The 13,007-nt window shown below is 40.7% G+C and overlaps 1 protein-coding gene across 1 annotated transcript in view; it reads left to right on the top strand.

Moving 5' to 3' along the window:
- Positions 1-9,577: 9,577 nt before the first annotated feature.
- LOC119652126 overlaps positions 9,578-13,007 on the top strand; it is a 72,444-nt gene continuing 69,014 nt past the window's right edge. Inside the window, exons 1-2 of the mRNA XM_038056066.1 lie at positions 9,578-9,694; positions 9,821-10,098. Of these exons, the coding sequence (XP_037911994.1) occupies positions 9,640-9,694; positions 9,821-10,098 (333 nt within the window). The 5' untranslated portion in view covers positions 9,578-9,639. The remainder of the gene's footprint in view (positions 9,695-9,820; positions 10,099-13,007) is intronic.

Here is a 13,007-nt window from a genome sequence, read left to right as displayed (position 1 = left end):
TAGCAATATAAATCAACGCTTTCGACACACCAATCACTGATTCAATTTCCTTTGCACTATAGCTACCTACCAGAGTTTTGCCTCACTTTTACGTAGGCCTAAAGTTGGGAACATATATCCACTTTGCCGAATGAAGCCTAAACCCCATGTCAAGGCAAAGGTCGGTATGCACAGCCCATAAGTTGTGGAACTTCGTTTCTTTTTACCTCTACATATTTGTTCCAAAGAAGATTCTTACCATAAACTACCCCCAGTTTCCCGTTTTTGTAAATAATATCGAAATTTGACGCTTTATTTAACATACTTAGAATTATCCGATTTAAGTCAAATATGCACCGTTTTGTTGGCAAACTTGTTGCCTTATAGAAGGCAACTTCACTATCCCCCTTTACCACCAGGCCGAATTGAGGGTCTGACCATAGCTGAGCAGCTCATAGTGGATGATTCCCTTCCAATTTCACCAAACACACAGCAAAACCTTCCTGGTCGTCAATCCGGGCATGGCGATGGTTCGAGCCGGCTCGTCGGCTTCGACCACGATCTTTTTCGCTTTAGGCTGTCGCACGTGATCCACTTTTCATCACCAGTCACCATCCGCTTCAAAAATTCGTCGAATTCGTTCCGTTTCAACAGTGCATCGCAGGCGTTGATTCGGTCCGAGAGATTTTTTTGCGTGTCACCCAAACATCCAGCTGTTTTTGGAAACCAATCTTCTGGAAATGGTTCCAAACGGTTTCATGGTCTATACACAGTTCCTAGCCAATCAAGCGAATGCTCACATGCCGGTCTACTTGGATGATTTCGACGATTTTGCCAATTTTTTCTACGACGATTGGCCTACCAGTACGGGGTGTTTCTTCAACATCCACTACACCAGAATGAAATCAATCGAACCAACGCTGTGCTATGCGCATCGTATCGCATACAGTATCGGGCCCATAAACCTCACAATTTTTTTTGGTCGCCTTTGTTGCATTTTTACATCTCAGGAAGTAAAAACGTAAAATATGATGAATTTCTTGCTTGGTGGACTCCATCTTTGACGTGCTATAACTTGAGAATGAAACGTACGATCACAACACTGTCAAAGACAGATTAGCACAGATTGTCGTCTTCAAATTGCCGATGCGATAAGTACAACACAAGATATATTTAAGTGTCTCCATCTATTGACAAAATGCGGCATTTCTTTTTCCCTAATCCAATATTTCCACAAGCCGCTCCAAAGCCTCGACCAATAATTGGAATAGTCAATTCATCCGCATAAGCTTGACCGTGTACGAGCAGATTGTACAGTTCGCATAATAGTGTGTCGAGCAACATACTCCATGTTGCAATAGCACACTTCCTTAAGGATAACTTTTCGTTGCTTCTGGCCTCAGGTAACGATCAGCACCTTCCTCGGAACATAGCAATCTCTACTTAACTAAAACGTCATCAACACTGGGCTTCCCGCCGGTATGAATAAGTTTTTGGAAATGTGCATAATCAAAAACCCCTTCAATATTCAATAGCAGCCTCCATTGCTTTCCTCCTTTTTGCATCCTCTATCTTGAAAATCGAGGAATGAAGAGCAGACTTACGAGACCCCCACCCTGCAAGCATGTTTTTTATCTAGTGGCTACGATCTTAGCGCTTTCTCGCGAATGTGAGGCTCAGCAAATCTTTCCAGACCTTTCAACAGGAGTGATGTTGGGCCAATTTGTCTGAAATTTTTTAGGTTTGAATAATTACTTTGCCAAAATTATTATTCACTTTAACTCGAACTTTTCTTGAGGCTTAAATCATAAGTATGTAATGCTCTTTGGGTACATTGGATCCCGTGTGTATACATCGTAATTTTTCTGACGTATGTATCTTTGTGGTTAACTTTCTGCCAAGAAGTATAGATTCCTTAGAATACATTAAAGGTGTTTCATGCCCTTCTTCAGCATCGAAGGACAGATGCCATCCATGCCAGATGCTTTGAAATGCTCACCCGGACTCGGAATCGAAAACGGACTAGCAATTTCCGCACTTCCTCGTGGAACTTGCGCTTCTTGGACAGATTGGATGCTGCCCTACAGCTAGTCAATACCTTCCCCCAATATAAAACTAGTGCAACAGGGCATGCGATGGGAAGGAGGCGCTACATCATATATTGTTAGCGACCGCCCAGTAAACGATGAGTTCGGACTAGGTTTCCTAAACAGCCAAAAAATTAAAAATCTTTGAAAACATAAGCAAAAGGCTATGAACTCACCGTTTGTGAGGCTAATTTTGAAACATAAACCACATTAACGTTCACGTCCCTATAGAGGAGACTACAGAGTTGGACAAGGATACCTTCTGCGAGGTAGTAGAGTGGAGCTAGGAAGTTTGCCACAGTATAATATCAAAATTATACTTGCAGATTTTAAAACCCAACTAGGGATAAAGTTGGCTCCCATAATTCACATAAAAACACCAATGATAACGGGCTGTATTGTATTAGCAGTACCGTAAATAATGATTGTTGGAAGTACCTGGTTTGCGCGGAATGTGGTCCTCAAACAAAAAGGACCTCTCCAGATGAAACGACTTTCAACCAAATTGACGAGTTGTAGATTGAACGCGTGCCTTTTCAGCCTTGAACAAAATATACATATGAACTCGGATCACTATCTGGTTAGCAAGGTGCTCCGGGCTCAACAAAGCCTACAATCCCCTCTGACAATCAGGTGATAGTGAATACTGAAATCATCTACAACAAAGCGCTCCGTTGTACCTATAAGGAGGAAATAAATACCGAAATAACCGCATTTAACAGATGTACTGGAAATGATAAATCGGCAAATGATCTTCACAACCACCGCTATGATTGATATGGCCACAAACATACTTGGCCTCACTCGCAAAAAAAGTCGAAAGGACTGGAACGACGGTGAATGCAGGCTAGCAACGGAACTGAAAAGAGAAAAAAAGCCTGGGAGAAACAACAAGGCAGTGAACTCCAGAAGTACATGGACCAACAACATAAGGCGCGCAAGTTTTACCAACAAATGAGTATCCTTATACACGTCGATGATCATCTTGCTGAGATACAGAAGAAAATCTAGTCTCCGACTGTATGGGCATATTAGAGCGATGAGGTCCCGTCAACTAAAGACGACGGACAAATGCTGCCAAATATGGAAGAAACAATCCGTTCAATTCATCAGTTTAAAAACTATAAGTCGCCAGGAGCCTATGGAATTACAGCCGAATTGGTTGATTACGGAGGTGACCAACTATACCAAGTGGCTGACCAAATAATGGTCGAGGTGTGGGACAGCTAATTAATGTCTGACGTCTGGTATTATTTATCCTATACATAAAAAGGGGATATCATGCAATGTATTAATTAAAAAGGTATCACCGTGCTGCCATATAACTTCCGCTATCTTACTAAACCGGATAGCGTCATCCGCCCAGAATATCACCAGTCCATACTAGAGAGGCTTTACTCCAAGCAAATCAGCAACAGATCAGAATTTCCCTCTGTGACAAGCGATGGAAAAACCATTGGAATATGTCCATCAGTTGCAGACTGACTAGGCTAAACCTGACCAATATGCGAGGCCAGATAAAAGCAGCAGAATCACTTTTGAGACCATTTAACATCAACAGTGACCTAAAGCAAGAGTATGATTAGAGCTGCAGAAGTAAATGCGAGAGGAACCTCTTCAAGTCCACCCAACTACTGACCTACACTGATAATATTCACATTATGGAAGGAACAACCCGACATGTCTACCTTCATCCAGATTGGGACGGCAGGGCGAAATACAGACTGACAAAGTCAGCACCAGAAACCAAAGAAGCAACACTATCAAATAGCACTGGTCAAATAAGAACAACAGTTATAGGAAAATATAACCTTGAGACTGTTGATAATTTCCACTATCTAGGGCCGAAAATTACAACGAAGAACTACGAAAATGAAATCCGCGCGACTTTCCAAAGCGGTTACTGTTCAAGACAGTCCTCATATATTCCTTGGTTCTTAGCAAGAAAAATTGCGAACTCTTGGTCGCGTTCGAGAAAAGAATCCTCCGAAAAATTTCTGGCCCCCTACATGAGGGTGGACGATTCCGTCGTCTAAATAATGACGAAATTTATAAGCGATACCACGACCGTCTGGTTGTGAATAAAATCCGGCACAATATGGGGTTAGGATGATCCAACCCGGATAGGTAGCTTTTAGGAATATGGAATTAGTGAATTTTTGCGCAAAAGCAGAATGTCTGGAGTTCCTTACTAAAGTACCGTACCGGATACCGGTTGTTGCACCGTTGATGATGATGATGATCGCATTTGTTTGCGACAACAATGTCAAAAATAGTTTTAGTCGTGGGACAACTATTGACCAAATACATCGGTTGGTTTGCTCATTAAGAATTTTGTTAATGAGCGAAGTTCGTTACACCTTTTGGTACGGTTCTAAACAAAATAACAGATGTTCGCAGTGTTATTTTGTGAATATCTTTGAAATGTACCTTCGCCGGACTAGTATTCGGAACCTTTGTGTGTGGACTCCGAGATGGTAAATTAGCATCTCTGAAGCAAATCTTGCCTTCTTAGAAAAACCTCTTCCCACTTCGTCTCATTTTTAAGGCTTTGTCTAAAACAAAACCTTATTAAAATCAGTTTACTGTCAGTCTGTCCGTCTATCTGTCTGTTTGTCCGTCACATGCATTTTCCTCGCGACTGTAGCAGCGATTCACACCAAATTTAGTGGAAAAAAGGGAACTGTGAACGCTCACGCACATAGTTCATGCAAAAGAGGGGTGTAATTTTTTTTTTTCTCCAAATATAGTCATGTGCAGTATCAAATGAGAGGTCTCGGTTAGTACTTTCCGAAGCTGGTCTTAGTTGTGACATTTGTTAGAGAGGTCGACTTTTCGGGGGGTCGAAAATTATCATTTATTTAACGGGGCCATGCTCAGAAACTGCCCAACCGATATTCCTTCAAATAAAATTAATAATAGTATATTACCATAATTCTCAGTAATTGGCTGCAGAATCCCCCTGAAGTTCATCCTAGCACCACGAAATTTTGCAGCAATGTTGGCTATAATCCTGCCAAGTTTGGTGGAAATCGCACTATTACTAACAAAGTTATAATAAGTCAAATTTAGCACTTCTTTGGAAATCCAAGATTTTGAATGCCAATATCACCCGAAAGTGGATATCCTCATATAATATATGCGTATATTACCTGTCACGTACTAATAGGGCAAATTCACACTCAAATGTCTTTATAAAAGAAATACACGAAACCTTTCATACCTGAAGCGTCCAGCTTGCGGTTTCCTAACTGGTTTTGGTATGTTGAAAAAAAAAATCGGTTAGTTAGGAGAGGAAGAGCGAGATTACTGGTTAGTATAATTCCCAAATTGAAAATGATGAGATTAGATGAATGTCCCACAGTCAAGTGTGATTACTCAAGGACAATACACGATGCTGGAAATTAATCAAAAAGATAAGTACTACTCCCAAAAGAGAATATACGGGTAAGTCAAACAGATCTATTTAGCGACACATTTGCCGACACTCCCTTATCTACTAACTTAATTTATTTTTCACAGAGCCTTACTTGATGAGCAAAAAGCCACTTCCATTTTAAAACAAATTATACAAATGAAGGTAGATAAGAAGTCGGGAAACTAGAAACTGAACGCTTCGCATAAAGGAAGGTTTTGTATATTGTCTTTACAAGAATATTTAAATATATTTAAACAGTTATCGGTATGGAGGATATTTTGAGATCAAATTCAAATGGGTTAGATAGTTTCTAAGACTCGGCCCTTGACAGAAATGATCATTTTACAGCTCCCGCACTCACCCCTTTTGCATCAAACATCAGAGATGATACTGACTTTGGAACGTAGTCATTGAGACCGTTGACTATATTTGGTGAAAAAAAAAATCACACTTCTATTTTGCATGTATGAGAACCACCCCTTAAACTGCACGTGGAACTACGTTACACTGCATGTGAGGGTATTCCTGGTCATACGTTTCTGCCAAATTTCGTACCAATAGAATTAATTGTTTCCGAGATAATAGCTAGACAGACAAACGTGCTACATGTTTTATGTAACGCACATAAACTGAGTGCGCTCTACAGAAGAACAGCTTTAAAGCTGTGTTCTGACTTCAACGTTCGTCATCTCGAGAAAATTTTCAAATGCTGCAGCAAGCCCTTGGTGGTATCACGAGTGGTTTAAACGGTTCAAGGAAGGCAGAACATCAACGGAAGATGACCTTCGTTCAGAATTCAACCTCAACCTCAATTGACGACTTTCATGTTGGCAAGGTGAATGCTCTTGTGCATCCCAATTGTCATTCGACGTTTGGAGAGATGGCAGAGAAGTTGAAAAAGTTGAAGATGAGAGGGTTTGCAGCCAAGTTCATTCCAAGACTGATGACAGTGGATCAAAAAGCGCATCGCGTGGAAGTTTGTCAGGAGCTCTTGGAAATAGCCAACACTAATAGAAACTTCTTAAAAATCATCATTACATGTGACGAGTCTTGGACTGCTCCTAAAACTCATGTACCCAATGAGAGGACAGCGGTTCCAGACATTGAGGAGTTCAAGGAAAGAACGCTGGAACAGCTGAACAGCATCCATGAAATAGAATTTTCTAGATGCATGAAATAGTGGAAACACCGGTGGGAGAAGTGTATTCGCTTCCAAGGAGGGAAGGGATAAATTCGAACAATTGTCAACATTTGTAATAAAGAGTTACTGAGAAAGTCTTGGAACTTTCTAATCAGAACTCAGAGGTGTGTATATTTAATTAGATATGTATATGGAAAATACAATACATATATATGCAACCATTATATAAAAACAATCAATCAATTACGTTACTTGGAAAAAATCGGGGACTTTTTTCCGTTTCCCAGTCGATGTCGAAGCGACAAATCTGTCAATACTGTACATAATATCGAATGTTGCTTAGCCACTCAAAGAACATTAAAAAAAACGCTACAAAGTAGCTAAGCGTTCTTTTAGGTACTTGTAACTGCTTCTTCAGTGCCAACATCTTCCTCTTCGGAGTCTTCGTTGTCATCTGTTTTGTCACCAGTTACTAAAGCTTCACTGTGGACATTGAAGAAATCTTTAAAAGTAGGAGGTTTGGACGTATAGATGGGCAAGAACTATAAAGCATGTTGTCTTCGACACTTTTCTCTATAGGTTCGATAAACAGACCATCAATGAAATTATGGTACCCTGCTTTTTGTGCAAATTTTATGGCTTCAAGAATGGACACTTCTGGTAGTTTCAATGTGTCCTCTAGTTTCTTCAGGATGTAGTATACTACCGCTTTCCTGTACAAAATCTTGAAATTTTGCATTATACCTTGGTCCAAACGTTGGAGATTGCTGATGGTATTAGCAAGAAAAAACCAGAATTTTGGCGTACTGTAGTTCTGGCAAGTTGGTTTGCACCGAGCAATTGTCTATGAACAACAAGATTTTCCCTTTATCCACTCAATGAAAAGTTCCCGTATCATCCAATCTTCTTTATTGTTTTTATAGCTGTTGTCCCTTTAAAATACCTTGGTGATTTCGACTTACCAATGAGGAGCAAGGAAAATGTGTCCATGACAGTCGCATTGGCACATAACAGTAAAGTAACAACCTCTTTGTTTAGGTTACCCCTGTGATACTCCCTATTTTTTAAGGCAAATGTAGCATTAGGGAGGCATTTGTAAAACAACGCCGTTTCGTCAGCGTTCTAAATATCGTTTTGGGAGTAAACACTCAAAAGGGATGATAGGTGAGCAATCCATTATTTATACACGTCGTCGTCTACAGCTTCACTTTCCCCACAAATCTTTTTGAAGGCATAAATGTTCCTTCTTTTAAACCCCTCTAGCTAACCAATGCTACCAGCAAATGTTATAATGTTTAGTTTTGCCGCGAATTGCAAAACATTTTATGGGAGCATCACTTATCATTTCGCTATGTGCATTCCATAATCCACTCTACTAAGCACCTTTCTAGTTCGCGGAATTTAGCTGTGTGGGATCGTTTCACTTTACCGTGTCGCACGGTACGCTCAGATTCGATTGCGTTTTTCTCTGAATTAGAACAACTTTTTTCAAGCATCTTCAACTGACCCTTTCTTATACAGAGGTGAACGCTGGTAAAAGCTAGCGAAAACCACATTCTTATATAGAGGTAATACAGTTTCTAGTACTCTAGGTTTCGAGGTTTCTGCCCTTCAATGCAAGGGCGAGAAAATTTTTTTCCTGAGCAGAGGTTTTCCTTAAACAGAGGTTCACAAAAACTAAGTTTTGACTGGGGTATTTTTACACAAAGGATAATTCCTACAATTAGGGAGTGGCTGGAGAGAGAACATGAGGAGTTCAATTTTAATTAAAATAGATACCTCAACTGACTGTCCGACCGCGGTGGGGTTCTGGAGAAGCCAGCACACGTATTCTTCCAATCCCCGAGGTTCTTGGAAGAAAGGAGGCACTCTAGGTGCTACCACCGGAAAACTTTGTCCGGAGAATGGTAGTTTGCCAGGAGAATGCGACCAACTCCATAATCGTAACGATCCAAAGTAAATTTGGAAAAGCGGAAGAGATTAGGAAAGCACGGAAATTTAGCTAAAATTATTTAACTCCGCCCCGTGATGCGACACCTAAAGGTGGTTCCAGGGAATTGGAAGGGCGACTCCCTTTTTAGTGGATAAAAATCCCACACATTGGAGTGTCCAGGCCAGTGTCTTTAGAAGATTTCGACCTCTAGAGAGACAGTTAGTAAACCGATTTTAATAAAGTTTTTTTTATACAGAACCTTTAAAAAGAGAATGCTTCAAGGAGAAGCTAAAAACGAATGGATTCTGATAGGATGTCACTAAAATAGCAAGTTTTTATCGATACGCTGGGACTATATTATTGGATGTAGAATGGAATATGAAAAAAAAACTGTACAAATAGAAAAGGACAAGTGGAAGTTGAACATAGTAAGGAACAGTGGTTCGAAGGATTCACTATCATTGTGCATACGGAAAAATGATGGGGATCGATCAGAAGTTTAATCCTAGTTGAATATATATACGAAAGAGGCTAGAGCTGTGCTTCAATTATGAAGTGACAGCGATATTGATCTATCAGGTGCACCCGCGTCAAGTGCAGCTCTTCACAACATCTTGTTTTGCTTTTCGGTTTTTTTTTCTTCTTTCACTGCCATAAATATCGTCTTATCTCAGTTACAAAACACGTCAAACTCCTTTCTTTGTCACCAATATTGCAGTGCACAATATCCAAAATACTGGAATTAATCATTGTCCCCTGGGTCTATGTACAAAATATGCGTCTTTAATAAAAGCTAATGATTAAAGATATTAACAATAAGAATAATTTATTAATTAAGTTTTTTGTAAAGAAGAGATGTAGTAGGCAAATGGATTAATCTGTCCCGCCAATTTAACCCACAATGCTCAAGCGGTGTGATTGTAATTCAATCTAATTCCCAGGCTTATTGCTTATCGACGCAAGATTTATGATACTACGGAGATTACAGAACTGATTAGATAGTCTTCAAATATATAAAGAACAAAACAACTTTACGATTACTCCATTCCAGTTTCAACTTGTAAGGCGGAGTTAATCAATCATGAAGCGGTTCGTTCTTATTTTGGCAGTCATTGCGGTTTGCGGAGCCTATCCACGTAAGTCGAACTTAGATACGTGATATTCGAAGCAGTGAATCGAAACGACATGGAATACCTTTCCCCATGTGTTCCCGAATCATCGCACAAGTTTGCACTTAGCCGCTGGTATTCTTGGATTCCCAGAATTCCGGTCGCAGCGTACTCGCTCTGGTGTTGGTGGTCTGAAAGGCATATTGGATGAGATTGCAGCCCTTATTCCTTTCGATCAATTGAAGGAGCTCCTTGACCAGAAGCTGGCCACTGATCATTACGTACAACTAGCTTTTATAAAATTGAATTCGGATGAGTTCGGTTCTATTGTGGAAACTCTTCAAACTAATCCTGCTTACAATCGTATGAAGGATCGTCTAAGGGACATGGGAGTTCTTGACCAAATTAATGGTATCTTCAGACCATGGCAGTGAAACAAGTTTGGAGCATTTAAAAACGGATTCAAGTATAATTTTCTTGTATAGTCGTTGCGACAGAAATGTTTACTTTGAATGAAAAATAAATGGTCAAAATAAATAAATTCAGTTTTTTTGATACTGCAGTTATCTTCGTTGAGTTTTGTTTATGTATCATAGTTTATTGAACTTATAGTTCATGCTGCGCTTTAAGGAGGGGCTCATGAAACTTATAATGTTAGTCTATCTCCGCTACATGCCGGGTTTGCTCCGTGTTTTTCCAATTGACTTTCCAGAGGTGTATTCGCCTATGACCTTACTGCTAAGTGTAAAATCACTTTTGTCTCAACCAAGGGGAAGTCAATATCTAACATATGGATTATGGTGCGCTTATTAATTTCAGGTAGATTTACCTGGAACAAGCAAATCGAGAACTTGCTTAATTAGCTTAATTTCTTTCTTTTCAGCGAAGTGATCTTGTTTTTTTAAAATTACTCTTATACAAGTCATCTGATGAATTCTTAAAGTATAATGAACTGCCAACGTTGGTATTTGTGTAAACAAAGCGATCCATTATAGTCAAAGGGTAATAAAGGGGCCAGGATGAAACTTGGATTGGTATACACAATAAATCATAAAACCTGCAAAAGCCTGCTGAGCCAACAGCAACAGCTCTACAACGAAACCTTATCTCCATATCTACGTGGTGACTGCTGGAGTTCCTTCTCAATGAAAACTAGCAATTAGTCCTCTAGGTTGACCTATACGGAAAACCGAAGTTACAGAGTCATGAAAGGAACGTCGGACTGAACGGATTTTACAACGACGGACCCGGGAACGACGACGAACGAGCCATATGCGTATTTTGTCATGGAACGTGCGCTCCCGGTATATACCGAAAATTGCTCACCAGCTGGCCGATATCCTGCCCCTATATGCGGCTGAGGTAACAGCGATATAAGAGTGCGCTGGACAGGAATCGGTTTCCTGGAGAGGAGCCACTAGATAATATATTATAAAGCCATCCAGTAACAACGTGCTCGGAATAGGCTTTTTAGTCAGCCGAAAAATGAAACCTACTGATATCAGCTGTGAAAATATAAGTGAACCGCTATGCACTTTGCATTTGCGAGGCAGATTTCGAAGTATAAGCGTTATTACCGTTCACGCCCTACAGAGTAGACTGCACAGTTGGAGAAAGAAACGGTCCCACGAGTCAATTGAACGAAGCCTGCCCAAGGTATGACAACCATACTCGGAGATTTTGTCAACCAAGTAGGGGCGGAATTCAGGTAATACGTCGGCTCCCATAATTACCAATGATCATGGACTGCAGATTATCCGACTGGCAGCATTGCACGAAATATTTGTTGAAAGTACCTGCTTTATGCGAAAAGCAGCCCATAAACTTACATGGGCCTCTCCACTTTAAACCAAATTGACCACGTGCTAATTGAGCACTGCTACATCACAGCCTCGATGAAAGTCAGAACATATAAGGGGACCAATATAGACTCGTTGATATGGTGCTCCGAGCTTGAATAACAACACCACCTACAATCCCTTTCTGGGGTCCTAGAAATGAAGCATCGACAAAATATCTTCACAAACCGCTGAAAAACATTATTATTGGTACGGCCGCAAACATACTTGAGCTCAATCGCAAAGAGTTCGGACAAATTGGTTCAATATATTTATATCGCTCCGTCCTGGGTAGATCACAGTAATTGTGCCTGATTCATGTGGATTGGTCGTCGAAAATTCAGTTTTATTTAGATTCAATCTGAGATCTTGTTGTTATTGTTGAGGCGATCATTCCAATTTTGGAAATGTTGCTCGAGATCATTCTTGCTATTAGACGCTAGGAAAGCATAACCTACACACAGAAATGTATAGGACGCTTGACGTTGGATGTCCGGTGTGATTCTGATATACCCCCCACATTTCGAACTTTACTTTTCGGATAGTGGTAGAGCAATTGAACCCAGCGCACGAGCTCTTCTGGCACTAAGTGTTCTCGTGGGGCATACCAGACGAGTTCGTGTGGCACACTGTCAAACGGTTTCTCTAGATCCAGAAATGCAATGTAAAGAGGGCGATGCTTCTCACCGTGTTTCTCCATGAGTAATCGCGCAGCGTGTATTGCGCCTGTAGTTCCGCAGTTCCGATTAAAGGATTCATTGGGCCACAGTGTTAGGTGCTGGCTCTTCGCTGTCCAGAGCTCATATCCGATGTTGTCAGGTCCTGTTGCTTTCCTCGATTTCATTAGTTTTATTGCCTCCTCAACTTCAGTTGTGCTGACTGGTAGAACTGCTCGAAATGTCGGCAATGATTGTGGAAGTGGAGGATGAAGAAATTCTTCAGGTGCAATTTGTTCAAAATATTCTCGCGAACTATCCGTCGGCTCGACGATCCCTAAGCATTAACGCAACAGCAGCGTTTAATATCCTGTATGCGTTCGTTTCGGTTTTTGGCAAGTCAGTATAGATCTCCCTCGTCATCCCGTAAAAATTTTTGTAATGGACCGGTGGAGTGACAGAAATCGCTTTCTTTGCTTCCCGGTTGGCAATTAGCCAGCGTTTTATTGTCGAGAAACTTGTGGTAGAAGCGTTTCTTTTCACGGACCTTCATTTCAACATCGTCCTTCCAAAGCCAAGTATCTCGGTTGATGTACCGCTTACCTGGCTTGGTCACCCCGATGGTTGCAGAGATCGCTTTGTGGATCGTATCTCTAATTTTATTACACGATTCTTCCACATTCGTAATGATTTAACCGCGTAAGTGAGATTATTTCTTCTTTCTTCTCACGAAATCGCCGCCATTTATTTTGACGCGGGCTAGTTCGTTCCTCATCCTATTTTATTGGTGGCTTAGTTCACAGGACGGCAACCAACGATCGATGTTGAGATGCGATGGTCTCATAG

The sequence above is a fragment of the Hermetia illucens genome, chromosome 3 (assembly GCF_905115235.1).
Source record: "Hermetia illucens chromosome 3, iHerIll2.2.curated.20191125, whole genome shotgun sequence".
NCBI lineage: Eukaryota > Metazoa > Arthropoda > Insecta > Diptera > Stratiomyidae > Hermetia > Hermetia illucens.
The sequence above is the reverse complement of the archived record's forward strand: the minus strand, read 5'-3'. Positions and strand labels throughout refer to the sequence as shown.